We start from the raw sequence: 26,937 nt of genomic DNA on the forward strand, positions 1-26,937 counted from the left end.
ACGTATTTTGTTATGATATCCAACAATTGTGCCAAGTATGGTTCAAATCGGTCCATAACCTGATATAGCTGCCATATAAACCGATCTTGGGTCTTGACTTCTTGAGCCTCTAGAGTGCGCAATTCTTATCCGATTTGATTGAGATTTTGCACGACGTATTTTGTTATGATATCCAACAATTGTGCCAAGTATGGTTCAAATCGGTCCATAACCTGATATAGCTGCCATATAAACCGATCTTGGGTCTTGACTTCTTGAGCCTCTAGAGTGCGCAATTATTATCCGATTTAAATGAAATTTTGCACGACGTGTTTTGGTATGATATCCAACAATTTTGCCAAGTATAGTTCAAATCGGTTCATAATCTGGTATAGCTGTCATATAAACCGATCTTGGATCTGGACTTCTTAAGCCAAGTGATGGCGCAATTCTCATCCGATTTGGCTTAAATTTTGCATGAGGTGTTTTGTTATGACTTCCAATAACTGTGCTAAGTATGGCCTAAATCGATATAGAACCTGATATAGCTGCCATATAAACCGATCTGGGATCTTGACTTCTCGAACCTCTAGAGGGCGCAATTCTCATCCGATTTGGCTGAAATTTTGTACGATGGATCCTCTCATGACCATCAACAAACGTGTTTATTATGGTCTGAATCGGTCTATAGCCCGATCCAGATCCCATATAAATCGTTCTCTCTATTTTACTTCGTGAACCCCAATGGGCGCAATTCTTATACGAATTGGCTGAAATTTTACACAGGTCTCCAACATATAATTTAATTGTGGTCCGAACCGGACCATATCTTGATATCGTTTTAATAGCAGATCAACTCTTTTCTTATATCCTTTTTTGCCTAAGAAGAGATGCCGGGAAAAGAACTCGACAAATGCGATCCATGGTGGAGGGTATATAAGATTCGGCCCGGCCGAACTTAGCACGCTTTTACTTGTTAATGTTTAATCAGTGCTGGTACATGCCCTCCCTTCATTATTCATAATTCTGTTAAAGGAAATGATAGGACAATCTAACCTTTACCTACAAACATTTCGCAATATTCTGATAATAAGACGGCATCGATAATTCTATTGAAGAAAATTTGGAACTCAAATTCCATACATATTGAATATGTATTGAAAAATTTGTTTCTGCATGACTAAGGCGTCCAATTCTCAGAGGCTATACAAATTTAAGGCATTGCCAGTTAAGAAACAAAAACAAAACTGAAGAAATGGTAAATCACAGCCTTGAGCTAATAAAATGATAAGATATTGCACACAAAGAGTGGGACAGATTTTGACTTGACGTTCTTTTTTGGGCAGGTTTTAAAGCAAAAACAGTTAGGTTGCTCAACAGTTAAGTTGTTCAACTTCAAGGCAGATTCAACAAGTTCAAACTCAACCTTGTTTATGAATATGATTCTTATCTTTGGCAAGCAGACGGATTTTGTTTCATTTTTATGGAACAGCGATAGCGATAAGCCCCTTTAAAAAACGTTATAACCTATAAGAGGAGAGTAGTAGGAAACTTAGTTAAAAATCTAAAAATAATTCTAAACAATTAGCTAGAAATGTGGGATGTTTGCAGTTTCAGTTAATAAATTTCCCTAAAAAATATATGTACATCTATCTATGTTTACTAAGAAATAGAAATTGTACAAATTTTGTTTTTGTTTATTTTTCTTTTTATTCAGGTGCTAAAAAGTACTACCGCATGACGCACGAAAGTATGTCCGGCCTTGTGGAAAGAGACCATAGCATAACAAATAGAAGAAAAAAAAAGAACAAAAAAATGAGTGATGGTTCTTTCCTGACCAGTTTGAGTTCATGTGGTTGTGATTCTAGCCGAAACCAATGGCACTTTGAAGCATTTTACAGTGAGCTGCTAAAAATCCATCCATAACGGGAACATTTTAGAAGATGTTGAATTTTAAAGAAAATCCAGAAGAGAACGAAATTCAAGATCTGAACGAGTTAAACTAGCTGCTCGAAATTTTGAACAAATACTTTCTAATGATGTATGTCGTTTGGGATTGCAAATGGATGAAATCGATCCATGTTTACATATGCAAACCTGCCACGTACATTTTAATATCTCCTAATTTTTTCATTTCTTCCTACATTCTTCCATACTTTCAATGAGCACTGTACTATTATTTCAGTTTTCTTTTCTATGCTTACGCATCGAAGAATTCCCCCAAAACGAACGGCCAGTGATTTGTGTGTGTGTGTGTGTTAAAAATTTGAACATTGATCTGCTATGGTGCTATTCTTGACTACTTTGTTGTCTGATCACTCTGTCTATGAATGAAAATTAAATTATCTATGACGATAAAAAAAACGTTGTTTAAAATTCCCTGCGATATTTGTTTCGGGGAATTCTAAGAAATTCTATGAGGAAATGAACTAATACAAAAAACGAGGTAAGAAGCCACTTTAGTCAAATAAACATACAATAGATTGGCAACAAAAAACCCCATATGCTAAACACAAAAACAAATGACCGTGAAAATCGAGTAGAGCAAGCAATGAACTTTTTAATGACAGTGATGTTTGTGTGTGTGTGTGTTTTTTTCTTTCAGTAAAATGCAGTCCGCCTTCCCATGGAATGGAAGACGATAAGCGGCACTAAGTCGTTGGCGTAGGCCCCTCTATTCACTGGACACCCTTCACCCCCTTTTGGGAAAGTGTTGAGTTTAACTGAAAATTAAAATGCCTCAAATCGACACGCGCAAACATTAAAATCCAAAAACCTTTTTAAACTCAACACATAGCACACAGGTAGTAAACGATAATTGTTTTTTTCATTCTCATGAATTTTGTTGAAAACAAAAAAAAAATAAATTATTAAAAAAAGTTATTGACAACAGAAAAATAAACAAAATAAAATCTTAAAAACAACAAACAAATGCTACACCAAGTCTACGTGAGCTTGGGCGTTTTTTTTTTTTGTTTTGTTTATTGTATCGGAATTACAGAAGCCACCAGAGCACCAACACAAGTTTGGAAAATCACCGAGTGTTTGTTTTTAACAAAAGCGTCATAGCAAATAACACGAGCATTTTTTTACGCAAAATATGATCCCAGCAAATAGGGAGGAAAAAACCCCAGAACTTAAACCACTCGTATTGAACTTTGGAATGATGTCATAACTTGGGCATACAGGTTAAACGAGTGATGTTAAAATATAAAAAAAAAAAAAAATTATAAATAAAGGGGGAAAATGCATAAAATCCTTGTTTGAGTCGATAGTACGGTTCATATAATTTAATGTTTGCAGATTTTTTCATGCAAATGTTGACCGTGACTGCGCCTCTAATGGTCCATCCGCTTAGTCCAATTTTGGCAAACTTATTCCAACATTTCGGCCAGTATCTCATGAATAAATGTTTCATTGTTGTCTTCCAATGAGTCAATTGAAGCGGGCTTGTCTGTATAGACAAGAGCTTTAACATAGCACAACAAAAATTAGTCTTAAGGCGTTAAATCGCACGATCTACGCGGCCAATTGACTCCCCGAACGTTCACCGAACTCCGGCACCGTCTTGTTGAAACCACATGTCATGCAAGTCAAGCTCTTGCATTTTGGGGAGAAAAAAAGTTGGATATCATCTCACGATAGCGCTCACCATTCACAGTTACGTTACGATTCGCATCATCTTTAAAGAAGTACGGTCCAATGATGCCGCCAACCCATACACCGCACCCAACTGTGACTTTTTCGGGATGCATTGGTAGCTCTTGCAATAGTTCTGGCTGATCTTCGGGATGCATTGGTAGCTCTTGCAATAGTTCTGGCTGATCTTCACTCCAAAATCAACAATTCTGCTTATTTACGTACCCATTGAGCCAAAAATGAGCTACGTTCATAAAATGGAAGAAGCGCGCGATAAACTTTCTTAACAGAACTCTCATTTTGATAATACTATTCAATAATTTGCAAGCATTGTTCGTTTGTAAGACGATTCATGGTTTAATTATAGACCAAACTGAAGATGTTTGACACGAAACGTGCGTGAGCTGTTTAAACCAGTGTTGCCAAAAATATAATAGCTAAAAAATTACCCTTTATTAGACACGCAAAGTACTAGTTTTTAGTTTTGTATCGGAGGATACAAGGATATGGCAACTGGCAACAAGTGTTGTATGACCACAGCTTCTCTGATCATCGTTAGATTAGTATCAGCCTGGGAGGGGATGCTGCACAAGTGGTCCCTCGGCTAAGCAGAAAAAAGGCGGATAGGAATATATTTCGACACACATTCTGCACGTCTATCTCTTCTTGACCAGAAAAGGAAGAGGAAACTACAGAGGACTTCGACATACTGGTCAAGCGCATCACGAAGGTCTTTTTTAATGACTCGCATATGTCAGCGTGTCCTAGTGCCAAGCCAAGCGATTGGGATATATTTCGGCACACATTCTGCACGACTATCCCTTCTAGACCAGAAAAAGAAAAGGAAACTACAGAGGCATCGACACAATGGTCAAGCGCATCACGAAGGTCTTGAATGACTCGCTTATGTCAGCATGTCTTAGTGCCAAGCCAAGGGGCAGAACTGCTTGGTCTAAGTGAGGGCTGTAGAAACTCTTCAACAGAGCGAAAACCACAGGGCACCACCACGATTGGAACGTCTATAAGGCTGAGTTAAGATAAGATAATGTCCCCCGCCTCAGTGCCGGTGTCTTTTGGCCGCCAAAGCCGGGCAATGACATAGAAAATGCTTCAACGCACAGTGGAGCAAATCGAAAAAACTATTAAAAAATATGCCGTGAGAGAGCGGGTAGAGATATCTCTTTAAGATTTGGATAGGTAAGAGCTGAGGTGTTAGCGAGATTGAATAAAATTTCAAGGCTGTTAGTTGTCTGGGGGCCTTTTTGTAAAGCCCCTAAAGTTGGTCACCTCGGTATTTCGAAAACTTGTTGGTGCTGCCTCATCTTCATTTATGGTCCGATTTTCAAAATTCTGGATAGTGCCCAAAAATACCTACAAAAAAGTCCGTACAATATCTCCACTGGTTTTGGGAATAATTTAATTAATTGCGGATTTTTTAAAAGAAAGTAAATGCATTTTTAATAAAACTTAGAATGAACTTTAATCAAATATACTTTTTTTACACTTTTTTTTTCTGAAGCAAGCTAAAAGTAACAGCTGATAACTGACAGAAGAAAGAATGCAATTACAGAGTCACAAGCTTGGAAAAAATTTGTCAACGCCGACTATATGAAAAATCCGCAATTACTTTTTGGGCAACACAATAGTTTTATTCGTCCACTTTACACCAATCCAAACTTAGAGATACCTCTTTTCTAATTCGAAATATTTTGACATGATCTCGTAAGAAGTTCAACAAATAAGCAAAACAAATTTAATAGGGTGTTTATTTCTCTTTCAAGTTGAGCTTAATAATTGAAGATTTGTTGTAATGGGAAAAGAAATATAGAGCAAACCACACACCAGGAAAGGAGCCAGAATTTTATTTTGGAAGGGCCGATATTATAACTACAGAACAATAATGAGTACGTATACGCGCCGGATAACCCTCGATGGCTAAGCCCCTGCCACGCGCCAAACAAAGTGTGACGCGCTTCAATATTTACAGAAATGTTGTCAAACTCTTTTTGAAGCATAATCCTTTAAGGTAGGTTAACCATAAAAGTCTTCATCCTCTGGATTATAGATCCTGTGAATTATATTGTGTATTATTTTTTTCGCTTTGTATATAATGGCATGTTATATGTAGGGAATTGGAATGATTTCGGTTATCAGCATTGTTAAGGAACTGCTTTCAACTTGCCAAAACGAAAACCCGGCTTCAGCTTCGCATCAATTAAAGTGCTACACCACAAACGCCTACAATTCTGTTGCGTCTGCTACTGATTAAGCAGACATATGTATGCATATTTGTTTATTTAATTTATTAACAGTACCATGTATGTGCTAATTACATTTCTACATTTTTGTATACATTCAGAAAAAAATCCCATATACGCATTCGAAAGATAACAACTTCATTGTTGAAGTGGCAAATAATGTTGTACAAAAGTATAATAAGCGGAGAATACTTACTAACAACTCGAAATATTGATTAAGTGGTGCAAATTGGGATGCATAAGAGTCAGAATGAAGGCCGGAAATTCTACCAAAGAATCAAACATCAAACCGATGGCATGGTGCAGGCATATCCTTCTGCAGAGACTAAGAAGGAAATCTGGTAACTGATACAGATAGTGTGCTGAGGATAAGGAAAGAAAATTTCACCCAGCCGCTAGTTTCTGACGGTGGCGACGACGAGGATATCGCAGAACCAATGCTTACTAATGGTGTAAAATGTTAAGCTCCTATTCAGAATGAGGTCCAAGTAGCAGTAACCCGACTGAAGAACAACAAGGCAGCAGGAGACTATGGGTTGCCCGCTGAACAATTTAAGATCGGAGGCGACACACTTATAAGGCGTATGCAACAGCTTGTATGCGCGATCTGGTTAGTAGAACGCATACCCCATGATTGGAACTTCAGCATACTATGTCCCGTACACTAGAAAGGAGTCAAGACGGATTGTGCCAACTACGAGGAAAAAGTCTCCTTCCAATCGCATACAAGATACTATTGAGCGCACTGTGTGAAAGATTAAAACATAAAGTAAGTGATTTGACTAGGCCCTATCATGCACCATACACCAGATACTCACACTGCCCATCCAATCCTGGAAAAGACCCGAGAAGGACACGTCCACTCTAACCATCTCTTCGTTGAATTGAAAGCCGCTTTCGATAGCCTCATTCGTTCAAATGCATTTCAAGCCATGTTTGAGTTTGGTATCCCTGCAAAATAAGTAAGACTCTGCAGTTTGACACTTGCTGATACACATTCCTCAGTGAGAATAGGAAAAAATGTCTCCAAACCATTCAATACCAAAGAAGGTTTTAGACAAGGAGACAACTTATGGTGTGATCTCTTTAATATCCGGCTGGAGAAGATTATACAAGATGCAGATGTGAATATATATGGCACACTACTCACAAGGGAACACTTGCTACTCGCTTATCCCGACGAAATCGATATCATCGGAAGTAGTAACTGGTGCCTTTGACAGAATCGATCAGTGAAAGTGGGTTTGGCAGTAAATGGAAATAAGACAAAATGGATGGTAATCCCTCCCAAAATGCCTTGTATATCTGAGCAGATAAAGAAAATGAAGAAAGTTGGAGAAAAGGAAGCACAACTTTGAGATAGTCACCAACTTTATCTACCTCGGCACCGCCGTAACCGAAACGAATGACAACAGTTTTGAGATTAAGCGAAGAATAATACTGGCAAACAGATGCTACTTTGGACTAAGTAAGCAGTTTAGAAACAAGGCCACCTCTCGACAGACGAAGATTACACTATACAAGACACTGATACTACCCGTGCTGTTATATGGTTCTGAAGCATGGATACTTGTGAAAGCAGATGAGAGAAAGATTCTTCCTAAAATATATGGACCAGTTTGCGTTAACGGAGAATATAGGCGACGTATGACCCACGAGCTGTATGACGACGATAGCATAGTTACACGCATCAAAATACAACGGCTGCGTTGGCTAGGTCATGTTGTCAGAATGAATGAAGAAGCTCCAGCAAGGAAGTCTTTTGCAGGCAAACACGGTGGTACACGCAAACCGAGAAGACCAAAAGCCCGTTGCAAAGATCAAGTTGTGGGAGACACCTCGAAACTTGGTGTCAGAGATTTTAGAATGAGCGCAGAAGATCGAGGCGCTTGGAACGCTATTCTACGTTCGGCTAGTGGAACAAATATTCTGTCGTAGCGAATTAAAGTAAAAGTAAGTATAGATCAATCTGCCGATAAAGGGTCTGAAGCCCATAAAAGCTTTATTTATTGCCCAATTTCAATTTGAAACAGTGAATAGTTTTAGGCCACCCGCCATCCGACCCAAATATGGTAGAAATAGGACTGTATTTAGATATAGCTATCCCATAGACCGATATTTCGATTAAGGGTGTGACGCTCATAAAAGCTTTATTTATTACCCGATTTTGTTGACATTTTTTTATGGTAAAATTTCTGAATTTTTTACTAAACTTCTCTCTGTTTTTCTGAGTGTATTTGCTATTAAAAAGTTCTATATACATTTGCACATATCCACAAGTGTTTACATACAATATGTACAAACTTGTGATTAAGTGATCGACTTTGTTTTTGCCTCGGATCGATTAGACTTTGGACCTGGCCGCTGTAAAAAATAAATAAATAAAAAAAAAACAAACTAAATATGTATGCTTCTCCACAAGCGGCTATTTTTACATCAGGGTCATTTGTTTGAAAATTTATATCGGTCGGATATACGAGTGCCTGCCAAACAAACGATAGCAAAGGCATTTTGTAAAATAAAACCCCAGAGGAGAGATGTTGTAACTATGGCGGCTGGCCACTAAAAGTGATGCTAAAGCCAGCTAGAGGACGTCAGATTCAATGAAAATTGGCCACCAGTTGTTATATGAATTTTGTAAAAATAAAAACAAATAAAAATTGAAATAAAAATAAAATTTTGCACGAAACGAAAATTAATTAATTGACTATGAATCTGTATGCCGAGGCAAACGTATATTGACTTTGCGGCTCTTCTCAAAAAAAAAATCCTTGAAATCCGGCAGCTCATGATATGAAATGGGAAGATTGGCGTGTGTTCTTAAGTTGACATGTAGTGCACGTGGACTAAATTAAACGTTGCCCATGAACCTGCCATTAAGGAACAGGGACATATGAATTGATCATCCAATGACAACTTTACAGAAAACTAGCCGAACCGGACCCGCTCCGCCGCGCCTTCTTTAACTCTCTAATATCTTTTAGGGTGGGGACACTTCGCCCTGAATGCCGATATCGAATTCGTGCCATTGCAGCCTATGACGTTGTACGCGTTCGAATCCTGGCGAGAAAATCGGACAAAGCGGTGTTCATTCCCTCATAATGTTGGCGACATTTGTGAGGTGCAATGTCGTGCATGTTCATTTAAAAAATTTTCCCCCAGGAGGTGTCGCACTGGGGGACGCAGTTCGAAATCGCCTATAAAAAAAGGTCCCTTATCATAGAGTTTAAACTTGAATCGGTGGTAACGTTCTTCCTTAGGACAATGTTCTCATCAGGGGAGGAATGGCACCTCAGACATTTCGACTCAAATATGGATATCAAATTCGTGCTGCACTTCCAAATCCCTTTAATTTAAGCCCCATATTGCCAAGGCCGGTAAATATGAACCGTTTAGAGGGTGTTTTGGGGCTGGGGCCACCCCCACTTTGCACTGAAAAAAGATATCAAATTCGTTCTTTATTCCCAACGGAGATGAAGTTCAGTTTAGGGGGTGCTTTATTGCGTATACAAAAACACTTGGCTCCAAAATTGGATATCAAATTCTTTTTCTACTCTCAAATACCTTTCATTTGAGTCCCATTTGCCATATGTTTAGGAGGAAAAGCGCCACCTAGACTTAAACGCAAATTTTAATTTCATTTTCATAATCTACTGCTTAATACTTTTCATTTGAGTCCCATATTGATATGAACTTCGAATATATCTGTTTAGAGGAGATATGTGGGTTAGGGGGTGGGCCCGCTGGGTACTTGGACCCAAATTTTAATACCATATTCGTTTTCTGGTCTTCAAAACCTTTCATTTGATATCCTTATTGTGCCCATCGGACCAGATTCGGATATGGGTGGCGTTTTTGAAGTAAGGGGGAGGGTCCGCCTGCACCCGATATCTAAAAATTATATAGCCTAAGTTTTCATCCAGGCAAACGTACACCATCTATGAACATTTTAATAAAATCGGTTCAGCCAAGTATCATATAGTCATAATGGGTCTAATGGCGTTTTTGAGGGTGGCGTAACCCCCTATACTTCGATCTGATTTTGTATGCCAGATTCGAAATCTATTCCCGAATACTTTTAATTTGAGCCCCATATTGACATGAACGTCCAATATGTATGTTTGGGGGTGTTTTGGGGTTGGGCGGCCCGATGGGTACTTAGATTCAAATTTTAATACCTCATTCGTATTCTGGTCTCCAATACATTTCATTTAATACCTATATTTTCCCGATCGGTCCACTTTTGACTTGGGGTTATTTTTTTGACATAAGGGGGAGAGTCCGTCCCTCTTTCGATACCGAAAAATAATATAGCCTATGTTTCCAAATTTGTTTCAGACCAATCTTCACGATATGCGAAAATTGCGAGAAAATCGATTCTGCCGGTTCAGTCTATACGGAACAACCAAACCAAATCCCATATATCCATGATTGGGTAATGTGCCCATTTTGGGCGTTTTTGTGGGGGTTGGGTGACCCCCAATACTTCGACCTGAATTTGTATGCCAGATTCGTTATCTATTCCCGCATACTTTTCATTTGATATCCATATTGTCTTTATCGGTCCAATTTTGATTTTGGGTTACCCCAGGTAGAGGGTCCGCCCCCGTCCGTTATCAATAAATTATAAAACCTATTCCTACTTCCTGACCAGATTCATAATCTCCTCCCGAATACCTTTCATTTGAGTCCCATATTGTCATGATCGACAAATAAACCTATTTTAAGGGGTTTTGGGGCTGGGACGGCCCCCAAGGTATTTGGAGAGCATAGTACAATAGATGCCATTGTGCAAAATTTCAACCAAATCTATAGATGCTCCAGAAGTATAATCGGGGGATCGCTTTACATGGGAGCTATATCAGGTTTTGAACCTGATATAGACTATATTTGGCACGTATATTGACTGTGATAGGAAAAGTCGTTCCGCAAAATTTCAGCCAAACCGGATAAGAATTACGCCCTCTGGAGGCTCGAGAAGTATAATCGGGAGATCGGTTTAGCTGGAAGATATATCCGGTTTTAGACAGATTCAAGCCATAGTTGGAACTTATTTTAGAAGTCATAGGAGAAGTCATTGTGCAAATTTTCAGCCAAATCAGAAAAACATTGCACACCCTAGAGGTTCAAGCAGTAAAATCGGAAGATCGGCTTATATGGCAGCCATATCAGGTTTTAGACCGATTCGGACCATACTTGGCACATCTGTTGAATGTCTTAGAAAACGTCATAGTACAGAATTTCTGCTAAATCGGATATGAATTGCGCTCTCTAGAAGCTCATGAAGTATAATCGGAAGATCGGTAATATGGGAACCATATCTAAATATGGACCGATATGGCCAATTTACAAACCCGACCGACCCAGATTACACTGGCCGAAATGGCCGAAAGGGTCTTGCAGATGGCATTCAACTGGGCTAAATCTAGAGTTCTCAATTCAAAACCCATAGAAGACTGACATCTGCTTGTTCATAAGAAAAACAAAGGTGGGTCAATTTGACACACCACGTTTCCTAAACCGAACTATATCGATATCTGACAAGGCCATATACTTAGGAATAATCTTGGAAGTGTCACATTCAAGAGCTCTCACAAATGTTGGGCATTTTGTAGACGGGCCGCAGGGTCGAAATGGGGCTAATTTCGAAGAAAGTCCACTGACTCTACAAAAGCGTGATTAGACTAATACTTACTTATGCCTCAGTAGTTTGGTCGACTGCGGTGAAGAAAAAGTGCAACGTAGGGATGATACAACAGGTTCAGTGAAGTTCTTATCTAGGCATAGGAGGGGGCGATAAGGACCACGCCCACTAGGGCACTGGATACTATTCTAGATATCTGAACCATAGGCATACAGATTAAGTGGGAGGCAGCCACTGCGGGTATGAGTCTTAAGGCGATGGAAAAATGGATAGAGAAAAGGAGCAGGTCACACCATAGCGGTATAATCGAGGCGAGATAAGAAATCCGGATATCTGAGACGACATTTGAGATCGAGTGCGAGACAGTGCTGCCATCGGCACAGTCTTGGATTGACGAAGCTATGGCATTGCCATCTGTTAGTTCATGCCACGCGGTCCGAGTTTAGGGTGTGGACAGAGTCTAGCCTTCGACTACGACTCCGGGTCGGAGTCTAAGTCGGACTATTAAGCCGGAGTCGGGGCTAACGTGCTTAACTCCGAACCAAACCCGACTCCGGCTCAATAGTCCGATTCCGACTTCGACTCCGGCCTCAAAAACTCGACTCCGGTCGGCTCCGCAGCCCTGTTCAAGGCAGACCCTCATTTTTATCACAATTTTCAAAAACGCCAAATCTCGGAGATGGTTGCTACGATTAAGCGATATTTGGTATGCCCTTTATAGGTAACCCAAAAACACAACGTTTGCATACAACTTTGCTGTCAAAAAACCTATGGGGGACGCCCCACCCAAAACACTATCTAAACGGACATGTTCACTGATTGCGACAATATGGGTATCAAATGAAATGTATTTCAGAATAGAATATGATTTCAATATAAAAATTTGGCTACAAATGCATATACGAGAGCTATATCTAAATCTGAAATGACATACGCAAAATTTGATGGCAATCGGACAACAAATGCGACCTGTACCTTGATTACAAGATTAAAGGTAACCCAAAAACATAAAATTTGCATACAACTTTGCTGTCAAAAAACCTAGGGGGGACGCCCCACCCCAAACACTATATAAACGGACATGTTCACTGATTGCGACAATATGGGTATCAAATGAAATGTATTTCAGAGAAGAATATGATTTCGATATAAAAATTTGGCTACAAATGCATATACGGGAGATATATCTAAATCTGGGCCGATGCGGGAGCTATATCTGAATCTGAAATTACACATGCAAAATTTGATGGCAATTGGACAACAAATGCGACCTGTACCTTGATTACAAGATTAAAGGTAACCCAAAAGTACAAAATTTTCATACAACTTTGCTGTCAAAAAACCTAGGGGGGACGCCCCACCCCAAACACTATATAAACGGACATGTTCACTGATTGCGACAATATGGATATCAAATGAAATGTATTTAAGAGTAGAATATGATTTCGATATAAAAATTTGGCTACAAATGCATATACGGGAGCTATATCTAAATCTGAAATGACATATGCCAAATTTGATGGCAATCGGACAACAAGTGCGACCTACCTTGATTACAAGAATACATGTGCTGACAGACGGACATAGCTAAATCGAATCAGGAAGTATTTCTAAGCCGATCGGTACACATAGCAATGGGTCTAGCTCGTCTTCTTCTTAGCATTGCACACAAATGCACAAAGTTATAATACTCTGTTCCACAGTTGTGGTGTAGGGTAAGAACGACACCAAACTGTCATATAGGCCGACAGAGACTATATTTCAAATGAAAGGAGAAGATTCTGCGCCATCCAATCAATCCAAAAATTAATTTTCAAAAAGCCATTTTTTGGTGTAGCCAAACGCAAAGAGGCAGCTATTTACTCCTTATGTGATTTAAAAAAAAATGCTTACAATCTATTTTGAAACCAAATTTCATCGAAACTGGTAATTTGATGATTATTTCATTCCTACACAAACCGCACCTTTCATTAATATGTTTTGTTGCACTTTAGATCAATAATAATGTGGCTAGTAATATTGACCTATTGTCATCGAAAATTAAAGCCATAAAAGCTTTGTATTGTTGTTGCATCAGTTAACTAAAGCCTCAATAAATACCCAACGTTAATAGCAATAAATTAAATCACTGATCACAACCGGTTTATAAGCAATAAAATTGTTATCAATAAACCGATAAAAGTGTTTAAAAAATAAACTCTGATATAGGCAAATGGGTCATAAGGGTTTGCATTAAATTTCAATTGGACCTTATCGGACATTCAATAGTACCACAATTTTCTGGAACAAATTAAGCGTACAAAAAGGAAATACTAAATACTGATCCCAGATATTTGGTATGCCTTTTGAAGGAGGTGATATAATTCACCATTTTAAATTTGACCGAAATACCAAATCGAAAATAAGCTTTTTATGATCCCAACTCCGGAAATTGTGGTATACAAAACGACGTTGCTAAATCTTGCGCCAATGGTGTTATAATCATGAGCAGACATTGTTGAAAATATAAACAGCATGTGGGGACAGTTTTGTGAACGCGCGTTTTCAATTTCATGAACCGACCGTTTAGAACATGATCGCTTAAAAATGTGTTTTTATATCAAAAGATGTCTGAGGCGTATTGTGGTAAGGAGTTTGTAATACACAATATTGGAATGGGAGAACGTAGGGTACAGCAGAACACCCAAACTTTTTAAAAACTTAAAAAAAAAACCTTTTCAGAATGTGAACGCCTGGAGACAGTTTCGAACGTTTCGTTCCAAAAAAAAACTCTTGTTAAATTCTTAACATTTGTTGTTAATCTGATAAAATCTGTGTGTTCATTCACTTTTATGAACTAATGGGGTCAATGTGACAACGCCGCGGTTCATTTTTTCTATGTGTATATAATGGACAGTTACTAAAAATTAAACTGCATTTAGTTTGTGGCAAACCAATGTTTTCTCAAATATAATGAATACGTCCTTCAAAGACCTATGTATATGTGGTCGACAACACTTTAAAATTGGATTGGCATCTTCATCTTACCTAACCTGCAAAATTAGTATACCTCCCCATTCTGTGGTGCTTGGATACACAAACTATCTAACCCAAGTTCCGGGATGACACTTTCAAGAAATGTTTTGTGCTTACACAAATGTTTGTGAAACTTCATTGAAGAAAATCCTAATCCAATCTTTGAAGAAAAATTTAATTGGTAAACAATTTTTTTACTTGATATTACTCAATTTTTAACTTAATTGTAGGAAATTGGCGACTTAATACTAAAGGCAATAATTTTTTAATGAAATACAAAATTTCGTTAAAGACTAGGCAATAAACTTTAGAAAAACTGCAACATTGTATATCAGTTGATTGAACAGACTTGGAAAGAAAAAAATACTTTGGTAAACAATTCTTCATTTGACATAAAGGAATTCTTCTTCATTGTAGGAGATATGAGTCTTAACATCAAGGAATTTTTCAATGAAGGTCAAACTATTGTTGAAGGTCAAGAAATTAACAAAATTGTACCTCAATTGAAAAAAGATACAAGTTTTCTTTGATATTTATAGAATTAAAGTTTTACATAGGTTAGGTAGAAATAAGTAAATGTGTTCAAAGTTCGGCCGGGCCGAATGTTGGGAACCCACCACCACGCAAATGCAAATTTCGTCCATGAACATTCCACTAAGGAACAGAGGCAAACACCTCACATATCAATGAGTGCAGTCCGATTCAAGTTTAAGCTCAATGATAAGCGGCCTCCTTTTTATAGCCGAGTCCGAACGGCGTGCCGCAGTGTGACACCACTTTGGAGAGAGTTTTAACATGGCATAGTACCTCACAAATGTTGGCAGCATTATTAGGGGAAAACCACCGCTGAAAATTTTTTCTCATGGTCTCGCCAGGATTCGAACCCAAGCGTTCAGCGTCATAGACGGACATCCTAACCTCTGCGCTATGGTGGCTGCTAAACCACCACCAAGGACGCTGCTAAAAATTAATTGAGGTTAGATTGGGTTGAAAAGAGGGTGCGGGTATTAATTCGCCCCATGCCACTGTAGACATACACCTACGCCACTAATCGGCTTGTTGTACGCTCTTAATACTACAAACTAACCTCGAAAAAGAAAATTTAAATCATGAATTCGGTACTATTTACAAAATCCCTAATTGTCTTTCATACCACGGCCCCAAAGTTGTTTCATGTCTGGTATTGTGATCCCACCTAAGTGCCGCTGTCAGTTAAACGCGAAAGACGAGCAATGACATAGGAAATGCTCCAGCGTCTCATCATTATCCCCACATGCCCTACACATGCTATAGCAAGCAGCACCGAATTTGCGTAAGTAAGCTCGTAGTATCCAGTTATGATATTGAAAGCTATACTTATCACCTGTTTACTTCCTTTCGATAATAGCCTCGTCCTTTTATGACGCGGATCTCCCCATAGTATTTTCATGGTCCTACCGACCGTTTCACAGTTCCACAGTGTTTCATGCGCGTTCTTAGCTCACGCCCTCAATTCGGACTGCGTTGACCCGAAAGTTTCCGATTTAACCAATTGACGGCAGTTCTTGGGGCTAACTGCCAAATCGTCTGCTCTTTCATTTTGCCTAACTCAGTTATGGACCGGCATTCAAACAATACGGATCGTACCTCCCTTAGGAGGTACCGTCCTGGTTGTAATTGCCCTGATGGCCAGTTGACACACTCGTTCACACTCGATCGATGTCCTCGCGTTAAAAATCGCACCATCCCACGCATTCCGTGATCGCCCGAATCTCCTCTTTCACACTCGATCGATGTGCTCGCGTTAAAAATCACACCACCCCACGCATTCCGTAATCGCCCGAATCTCCCCCTTCAGGATCGTATTATGGTCAGGCATCCGAAAACAGATTTCAGTCCCTGGGTCCTCAAAGAGGACCCCTAGGCCCACTCTGTCCTCTGGCTTTGATCCATCTGTATAGCATGATCTCCCAGATAGCAATACCAGAGTTCCCTCAACACAAGATTGTGCCTTTGGTAGTAGTGTCTCGTACTGTGTGCCTTTGGCAGCAGTGTCATCTCAGGTATCCGATCGGAAACCTCTTTGAATCCTTTCAGGTTTCCTTTCGTCGCCATGATTATCCATTATTCCCATCCTCTCTTCATTCTCCCACTCACTCAACATCAAGTGTCATCTCTGGTATCTGATCGGAAACCTCTTCGAATCCTTCTAGGTTTCCTTTCGTCGCCTCAATTACACAGCTATGGTATGGCCTGCTCCCATCCTAAATCCATTGTCCCATCGCCTTAAGTCTTATAGCCGCAATGTCTGCCTCACACTTAATCTGTATGTCAATGTGTCGGATATCTAGAATAGTCTCCAGAGCCCTAGTGGGCGTGGTCCTCATCGCTCCACCTATGCCAAGACAATATGTTCTCTGAAGCTGTTGTATGGGTCTTATGTCGCACTTTTTCTCCATGGCAGTCCACCAAACTACAGAGGCGTAAGTAAGTATTGGTCTAATCACGCTCCTGTAGAGCCAGTGGACTATCCTTGGATTCAGGCCCCATTTCGAGCCTACGGCCCGTCTTCATAGTACCCAACATATGTGAGCCTTCGCAGTACGCTCTTAAATGTGACACAATTAAGTTTCCTGTCCAAGATTCCTCCTTAGTATTTGACTTTGTCAGATATCGAAATCGTCTAATTGAGGAAACGTGGTGCGTTAAATTGGCCCACCTTCGTCTTCGTCGTGAGCAGGCAGATTTCAGTCTTTTCTGGGTTTATATTGATACCCCTAGGACTAGCCCATTCATATGCCATATGCAAGACTCTTTCGGCCCTTCTGCACAGCTCGTTCGAATCCTTACTCTTTAGAAGTAATATAACATCGTCTGTGTAGCAGACGGGTTCAAATCCCTCCTCAGTAAGCGTGCGTAATAGGTCATTTCCTAAGTATTTGACCTTGTTCAACGAAATCGGTCTATTGAGGAAAGGTAATGCTTCAAATTGGCCCACCTTCGTCTTCCTCGTGAACAGGAAGATTTTCGTCTTCTCTGGGTTAACATTGAGTCTCCTAGCAGACGGCTTCGATACCATCCTCAGTCAGCATCCGTAATAGGTCATTTATGGTGGTCACCCACAGGAGTGACGATAAAATACTCTTCTGTGGCGTGCCTTGTGCCATAAGACCCAGTCTCCCCGAACCCGGTCCACCAGGTACTGGTCTAAGGATGTGATCAGTGTGTCGGTCCGCACATTGTTAAAGGGGGCTTTTAACGATGTCAATGCATACCGCCAATGTGTGCATCTTAGCATCGAAAAATACTTTTATTTTATACACAACCTCGTGCAGGGTAGTCTCCATCGACCTTCTATTGACTTAGGCATTCTATTTGTATTTGAGCAGTTCGCCGGATGAGTAGAAAGAACGTACGACTTATAGGTCTGTAGGCTTCGGTGTCGCATAACTTGCCTTGACGGGCTTGGGTATAAATACCACCCTAGCGCATGATAAGCCTTCGATCAACCTCATCATTCCAAGATTTCGGTGTCTCTGTGAGTCGTAAACTGTGAAAAATGAGTTTTCATTTAAAACCTCAACATGTCCAACGTTGACTCTGCTGTCCTCCTATATTGTCAACTAATGCTTCAATTTAGATACGGATTTTTGAGAGATTTTTTTGGTTTAAATAGGATTTCAAAATGTTGAATAAATTGAGAGTTATTTGTGAAGTAGAACGAGATTCTGATTCTAGGTAGTCACCGTTAATATATAACAACTAACATGTAAAGATAAAATTCTTATAATCCTTCGTCTAAGGAAAAAATCTATAATTTTTAATAATATTTTTTGTGCAATTTTGCCCATTGTCCTAAATTTACTTGAATTTAATAATCCTCTTTTACTTGATATAGTCAAAAGTCGCTAATTCAATTAAAATCTCTTTTGTTTTTTTGAATTTGATGCATTTGTCTATGTCCTCATTGCTTCCTAAGTTTCAACGATAAGATAAAAATTTAATCGTAGATTGAAAAAAAATTTCGTAACTTGACGTAACTTTGATAAATGATATAAAAGTCATATAAATGAAAAAATGCGCCTAATTACAATTTTCATCGTTACTTTTGATAAGAGAACAAATAAAATAAATCTAAATTAAAAACTTACCTCTCTTTTGCGACGTAAACAACGACGCTTTATCAGCCATGATGTGTTGAAGGCATATTACGATGTTTATCTGAAAAGATAAGGATTTTGTGTTGATTTAATTTGAGTGAATTTGGCAACACTGATAACATTTATCACAACTTTGTCATACAATATTAAAAATACGATTTCTTGATAAAAACTCATATATGGGTTGCCCAAAAAGTAATTGCGGATTTTTTAAAAGAAAGTAAATGCATTTTTAATAACACTTGGAATGAACTTTAATCAAATATACTTTTTTTACACTTTTTTTCTAAAGCAAGCTAAAAGTAACAGCTGATAACTGACAGAAGAAAGAATGCAATTACAGAGTCACAAGCTGTGAAAAAAATTGTCAACGCCGACTGTATGAAAAATCCGCAATTACTTTTTGGGCAACCCAATACATACATATATGACAAAGTCATGTTGTAAAAAAGCCTAGTGGAAGTATAAGAAGGAGTCTTTGAAAGGAAATTTCATCTTCAAGATGGTAAATGCTATGCTAACAGGGCTGCTTAAATGAACAGTTTTGACTCGTCTCCGAATTAAAGAATTCAACTGCTACTCCGACTCCACAACCCTGCCCTAACAACCTGCAACAATTTGAAGAATAACGTGTAGAAATACATTCAGTGGATCAGATGGATTCCTAATGTTTTTTAATGAGCTACAAGCTGAATGACCAATTTAATATACATCACATCCAACAGCGAAAGGTATTCAAATATTCAAAACATAGTCCCCCATTACATTCGACTCTGTTTTAACTGTGAGGTTACAACTCCCAAAAAGAGGTCATAAAAATAATTAAACTCTGAAACATTTTACGTCGTTGAAACATGAATACATGTTGATTTATTCAGTTTTACTTCCCCCAATCAAATATACTAGACCACAATCATTTGCTTTGTCAGACATTTGGTCATGATTACAAAAATAATGTAAATAAATTCTATTTTAACCAATGCCAATAATCGGCAAAAAGCACGCGAAAATGTGATAAAGATGCATGCATCTGTATCAATTGGAAGGCAGTCAAAATAAACAAACGGCAAGAACAATGAAAAAGGAGAGGTAAGTGTGACACACCCATCTGGTTGGACGGTGATCACACAAGCTATACATGTTTCAATTTTCGAATACCTCACATAGTATATGAGTGATTACAATGAGTATGAGGGAAAGTATCTCATCCCACATGATGGCTATAAAATTGCGATAATGTAGTTAATAATTTCTTACAGACGCCGTATTGTAAAATAGCAATAAAAATTAACTTTAGAAAAATTTTGAACATAGTGTTTTGTTATGACAATCGATTACCATGTCAAAGATGCTTCATATCGATCTTTAACTTGATAGAGCCCTCATCTAAGTACCCGATCTCCCGATTGGTGTATTTGAGCGTATAGGGGGCGTAATTATTACCAGATTGGGCTGAAATTTTTCACATTTTGTTATGCCTTCTAACAGCAATGAGTTACAGATCTTGGCTCGAATGGGGCCGGGATTCGAGGATAGTCCACTGATCCTACAGAAGCGCGATTAGTACAATACTTACCTACGCCTCAGTAGTTTGGTGAAATGCGATGAAGAAAAAGTGAAACGCACAGTGCTTAAATACCTTAATTTTTACTTTCTTGCTTATGAAGAGGACATATTACAGACTCTTTGAAGTGAACGATTCGGAAGACTAGGGGAGGCAAAGAACCAAATACGAAATCGTCAGGCGTGCATGCTGATTAGGCTGCATTGACTTTCCTGTCGCGGTCGATCTCCCATTTCCAGGAGGTCTATTTACTGGAGGACCAATGATTACATATCGTATGCTTCACATTTATCTTTAATTTGATGTAGCCCTCATCTAATTACCCGAACTCCCGATTGGTCTTTTTGATCGTATAGAGGGCGTAATTATTGCCAGATTGGACTGACATTTTTCATATTTTGTTATGTCTTCTAACAGCAATGACTTACAGATGTTGACTCGAATGGGGCCTGAATTCGAGGATAGTCCACTGGTCCTTCAGGAGCGTGATTGGAACAATACTTACTTACGCCTTCGAAATTTAGTGGACTGCGATGGAAAAAAAGTGCAACGCACGGTGGGAGAAAATCGGGCTGCCAAATCTTTCTCTCATAAACCCATGTCCAAACTGAAACGTTAGTAGACGACCTGGAAGTGGAGGACTGGACAATGGAGGACATGTTTAGGCTTTTAATGAAAATCCATTTTCCATAGGATACGACGAGACTCACGCAGACACTGGAATCTTGGCGGTCTGACGAAGGTGGGCCAATTTAACGCACCACGTTTCCTCAATAAGACGAGTTTGATATCTGACAAAGTTAAATATTTAGGAGGAATCCTGGACAGGAAACGGAATTGTAAGTGTCACATTTAAGAGCGTACCAAGAACGCTCACAGATGATGGGCACTATGTAGACTGGCGGTATGCTCGGAATAGGGCCTGAATCCGAGGATAGTCCACTGGCTCTTCAGGAGCATGATTAGACCATCACTTATTTACGCCTCTGTAGTTTGGTGGACTGCGATGGAGAAAAAGTGCGGCATAAAACCCATACAACAGGTTCAGAGAACATATTGTCTTGGCATAGGCGGAGCGATGAGGACCACGCCCACTAGGACACTGGAGACTATTCTGGATATCCGATCCATTGACATACAGATTAAGTGTGAGGCAGCCACTGGGGCTATGAGAATTAAGGCGATGGGAGAATGGATGGATTGAGGATAGGAGCAGTTCACACCATCGAGGTATAATCATGGCGACGAAAGGAAACCTGGAAGGATTCGAAGAGGTTTCCGATAAGATACCAGAGATGACACTTGATGTTGAGTGAGTGGGAGAATGGAGAGAGGATGGGAACAGGTCATACCATAGCTGTGTAATCAATACGACGTTGGGAAACCCAGATGGATTAGAAGAGGTTTCCGATCGGATACCTGCGATGACACTTGAGATCGAATGCGAGACACTACTGCCAATAGCACAGTCTTGTATTGACGGAACTCTGGTATTGCTATCTGGTTGATCATGCTATACAGATGGATCAAAGCCAGAGGACAGAGTTAGCCTTGGGGCCCTTATTGAGGGCGTCCAGGGACATAGATCTGTTTTCGGATGCCTGACCATAATACGATTCTGCAGGAGGAGATTCAAGCGATCACGGAATGCGCGGGGTGGTGCGATTTTTAACGCGGGGACATCGATCGAGTGTGAACGAGTGTGTATACTGGCCATCAGGGTAATAACAACCAGACGGTAAGGTCGCAAACAGTCTTGGAGTGTAAAAAGGAGATAAACACTTTCCCTAAGGGAGGTACGATCCGTACCGCCCTAAGATTGTCAACGGTAACCCTGATAACACATTGCCTGAGCCGCTTATTGGCAAGAAGGTAGAAAAGTGCTGTACCACTATTGCTGATAAAGGGTGATTTTTTTGAGGTTAGGATTTTCATGCATTAGTATTTGACAGATCACGTGGGATTTCAGACATGGTGTCAAAGAGAAAGATGCTCAGTATGCTTTGACATTTAATCATGAATAGACTTACTAACGAGCAACGCTTGCAAATCATTGAATTTTATTACCAAAATCAGTGTTCGGTTCGAAATGTGTTCAAATTTTGACAAATTTTGTTCAGCGATGAGGCTCATTTCTGGTTGAATGGCTACGTAAATAAGCATAATTGCCGCATTTGGAGTGAAGAGCAACCAGAAGCCGTTCAAGAACTGCCCATGCATCCCGAAAAATGCACTGTTTGGTGTGGTTTGTACGTTGGTGGAATCATTGGACCGTATTTTTTCAAAGATGCTGTTGGACGCAACGTTACGGTGAATGAACACATTTCGAACCGAACACTGATTTTGGTAATAAAATTCAATGATTTGCAAGCGTTGCTCGTTAGTAAGTCTATTCATGATGAAATGTCAAAGCATACTGAGCATCTTTCTCTTTGACACCATGTCTGAAATCCCACGTGATCTGTCAAATACTAATGCATGAAAATCCTAACCTCAAAAAAATCACCCTTTAGAACCGATTAGAAGTACAACAATACCGGTAATAAAAGATACATAGACTTCTATACGTATGGTTCTCAACTAGACGACCTGGTTGGCTTTGGTGTGTACTCTGAAGAACTTGGACTGGTCAGAAGATTACCCTACCACTGTGGTGTGTTTCAAGCGGAGATCCTTGCCATTAAAGAATGATTATTGGCATACAAATCTTCGAAATTCAAAAAACCTGCTCTTGGTGCAGGTTTTTGAAGAGGTCCACAGACGTGTCAGTCTTTGTGTCCGTCATGATAGGTGACTATCTGGTCGGAAAACATGCCGACAGACTGAAGACTGCAAGTAAAATTTCAGCACAATCCGGTCATAAATACGCAAATTAGACGCCCTGGTTGACTTTGGTGAGTACTCTGAAGAACTTGGACTGGTTATATTGAGAAGTTTACCCTACCACTGTAGTGTGTACCAAGCGAAGATCCTTGCCATTAAAGAAGTTGTGAAATGGTTAGGATATAATGTCAATAGGATAATTGGCATCCAATTCTTCTTAGACAATCAGGGAGGCATTACATCTCTGGAAAACGTATTTCTGAATTCAAAAACCGCCCTCCACTTTCGCAGATCTCTCAACGAGATGGCTGACAGTTTAAAATTCACCTGTTCTGGTTGCCAGGCCGCAGAGATATCCCAGGGAATTGTATAGCAGAAGAGCTTGCGAGACTAGGAACTTCTTTACACATTCCAGGGAAACTGGAATCTGTGGGTATGCCTCTAGCGACATGTAAGCTAAGTCTTCACGATCAGGCCCGTAGGGCAACAAATGACAAACGGTCACAAAGTGGTTCTTGTGAAGACTCCAAAAGTATATGGCCTAATCTAGGCTTGAAGAGGTCTACCGGTTTGTTGTCGCTGGCTAGAATAGACGTCTCGGAAAACATGTCGAGAAATAAGAGATTATAGAAACTCTGCTGTATATGTGTCCCGCAGTGGTAGTCAGAAGGACTTTCTTTGAAAACCTGTCTAATTTAGCGGATGTGAATATTTGCAAAGTGTTGGGCTTTTTAAAACGATCTGAATGGTTCAACGGTAGGAACTAGAAGGCATCTTCTTTCATCTGTTCCTGTGGTACCACAATGGATCAAAACTTATAAGTGAGTCTAATAGCAGATTGCCACTTTAACCTAACCTAACCTAAACTTGTGATTTCAAGTTCTCATTCTTTGAATTTCTTTCGAAATCAATATTAACTCTTTCAACTATTGCGTTTCATTTTACTTAATAGTTTCTCTCGTGAAACTTATCAGGGTTCATAACTGCGAACCTGTGAGCAAGTACGAACCGGTTTAGTTCAATTACTTAAAATCGCACATGCTCAACCCCTAGCCATAATTGAAATATTTTTAGAGATCTTATAGTTTTGTAATCTAAATTAGTTCTAATCTAAATGGGTAATAATCATTGCAAAATCAATGACTTATGTATGAATAAGGGTGTGCATGTATGTGTGGCGTTTAACTATATTTTCTTGGCTCAGGAATGTTATCAAATCCTATGACTAAAAGCACTCGACCTCTACATAATGGGGTGCGATGACTGATGAGGTTGCCGTCGATTGTGTTCAATGCCTGACCGATAGTGTAAAATGTGCGATGGGTTTATTATGGCTATGGGACAATATTTTCCCTCGCAAGATTATACAAAAAAGCGCGAGGCACGCTACATTCACGTGAAATAAACAAAAAAAAAACAAACACACAAAATTGAAGGCAATGAGGTTGATAGGCTGTAATTGAATGGTCGTCGTCGTCTTGGAAGTACACATAGGGCATATTTAAAGAACGTCTAGCCGCCGAATAATAATCTGTTGTGTGGTAAATATTCACCCATTTATAACAGAATATTCGTTTGCGCTTGCTTTCAATGGTCTATACATTGGTAGGTTGCTTGATAAGTATACTATGCGGGATATTTCGCAATTGTACTAGAGATAAAAAAAAGCCTATGTACTGTCTGTCTGTATCCATTATCTTTGATTTAATTTGGCTGATAAGCACATACCCTTTTTGAGCACATTTGGCGATCGTGGCACTTGGCTTGAGCAGCGGCATTTTTGAAAATTAAATTATTTTTGACAGCATTGCAGTTTGACGTAAGTACACAATTGATGTGGCAACGATAAAGAGAAAATATTTTGCACAGACTAATTTTATCATAATTGTGAGATAGAATCTTGAAATAATAAGCATTAGCTTTTTATAGCCACCACCGAAGATGGGGGTGTACTCATTTTGTAATTCCGTTTGCAATACAACGAAATATTGGTATAAGACACCACAAAGTATATATATATTCATGATTGTGGTAAAAATCTGTCTGTCCGTCCATACGTCTGTCCGTCTGTATGTTGAAATCACGCTACAGACTTCAAAAATTAAGATAATTAGCCTAAAAGAGCTAAAACTTTGCACAGATGACTTTTGTTCATAGACAGGTTAAGTTCGAAGATGGGCTTTGCGCGTTAGGCCCTTCGACATCCGCATTCAATATGGCCCCAATCGGTGTATATTTTTGGATATAGCGCCATATATACCGATATCCCGATTTTAGTCCTTGGGCCCATAAAAAACCTTTATTACCCGATTTCGCTGAAATTTGGCACAATGACCTATGTTAGAATTTTCGACAACAATGCGTGACATGGTTCAGATCGGCCTATATTTGGATGTAGCTGCGATATATGTAGATATCCTGATTTTAGTCCTTGGACCCATAAAAGCAGCGTTTATTACCCGATTGCGCTAAATTTTTGTACCGGGAGCTGCGTTAGGCCCTTCGATATCCGCATTCAATATAGCCCCCATTTGTGTATATTTGGACATAGCGCCATATATATCGATATCCCTATTTTAGTCGTTGAGCCCATAAAAAAACGTTTATTACCCGATTTTGCTGAAATTTGGTACAATGACCTATGTTAGGATTTTCGACATCAATGCGTGATATGGTTCAGATCGGTCTATATTTGGATGTTGCTGCGATATATGTAGATATCCTGATTTTAGTCCTTGGGCCCATAAAAACAGCGTTTATTACCCGATTTCGCTGAAAAGTGAGCTGCGTTAGACCCTTCGGTACCGGCATTCAATATAGCCCCCATCGGAGTATATTTGGATATAGCGTCATATGTACCGATATCCCGATTTTAGTCTTTGATCCCATAAAAAAACAAGTATTACCAGACTTCCCTGAAATTTTGCATAGTGACCTATGTTAGGATTTTCGACATCCATGAGTGATATGGTTCAGATCGATATATATTTGGATGTAGCTGCGAAATATACCGACATCCTGATTTTAGTCCTTGGGCCCATAAAAATAGCGTGTGTTACACGATTTCGCTGAAATTTTGTACAGTGAGCTGCGTTAGGCCCTTTGACATCCCCATTCAATATAGCACCAATCGTTGTATATTTGGATATAGCGCCATATATATCGATATCCCGATTTTAGTCTTTGATCCCATAAAATAAACGAGTATTACCAGATTTCCCTGAAATTTTGCACAATGGCCTATGTAAGGATTTTCGACATCCATGCGTGATATGGTTCAGATCGATATATTTTTAGATGCAGCTGCGATGTATAACGATATCCTGATTTTAGTCTTTGGGCCCATAAAAACAGCATTAATTACCCGATTTTACTGAAATTTTGTATAGTGAGCTGCGTTAGGCACTTCGACACCCGCATTCAATATAGCGCCCATCGTTGTATATTTGGGTATAGAGCCATATATACCGATATCCCGATTTTAGTCCTTGAGCCCATAAAAAAAAACCTTTATTACCCGATATCGCTGAAAATTGGCATAGAGGGCTGTGTTAGGCTCTTCGATATACGTGTTCAAGATAGCTCAGATCTTTCCATATTTTGATTATCTGCCATAAAGACCGATCTCCCGAATTATGGTATTTTGCCCATAAGAGGCGCATTTATTATCCGCATTTATTATCCGAAATTTGAACTACATCTATCCTATGAAGAACTACATCGGATCACTCCGGTACGTGCAACCGGCTGCCATGGGATTGGTTTGTATTTAGATATAGCTGTCATATAACCGATCTGCCGACTTTAGTCTTTGGGGCCATAAAAACAGCGGTTATTACCCGATTTCGCAACAATTTTTCACAGTCAGCTGTGTTA

General features: G+C 39.4%; 1 protein-coding gene across 1 annotated transcript in view; it reads right to left on the reverse strand.

Annotated features, from left to right (window-relative positions):
• The window catches only part of LOC106082288 (zinc finger protein ush), a 570,300-nt gene that overhangs the window by 472,053 nt on the left and 71,310 nt on the right, over positions 1–26,937 (reverse strand). The window contains exon 5 of the mRNA XM_059366043.1: positions 18,666–18,735. Within this exon, the coding sequence (XP_059222026.1) occupies positions 18,666–18,705 (40 nt within the window). The 5' untranslated portion in view covers positions 18,706–18,735. The remainder of the gene's footprint in view (positions 1–18,665; positions 18,736–26,937) is intronic.

Source organism: Stomoxys calcitrans, chromosome 3 (genome assembly GCF_963082655.1).
Source record: "Stomoxys calcitrans chromosome 3, idStoCalc2.1, whole genome shotgun sequence".
Classification (NCBI taxonomy): Eukaryota; Metazoa; Arthropoda; class Insecta; order Diptera; family Muscidae; genus Stomoxys; species Stomoxys calcitrans.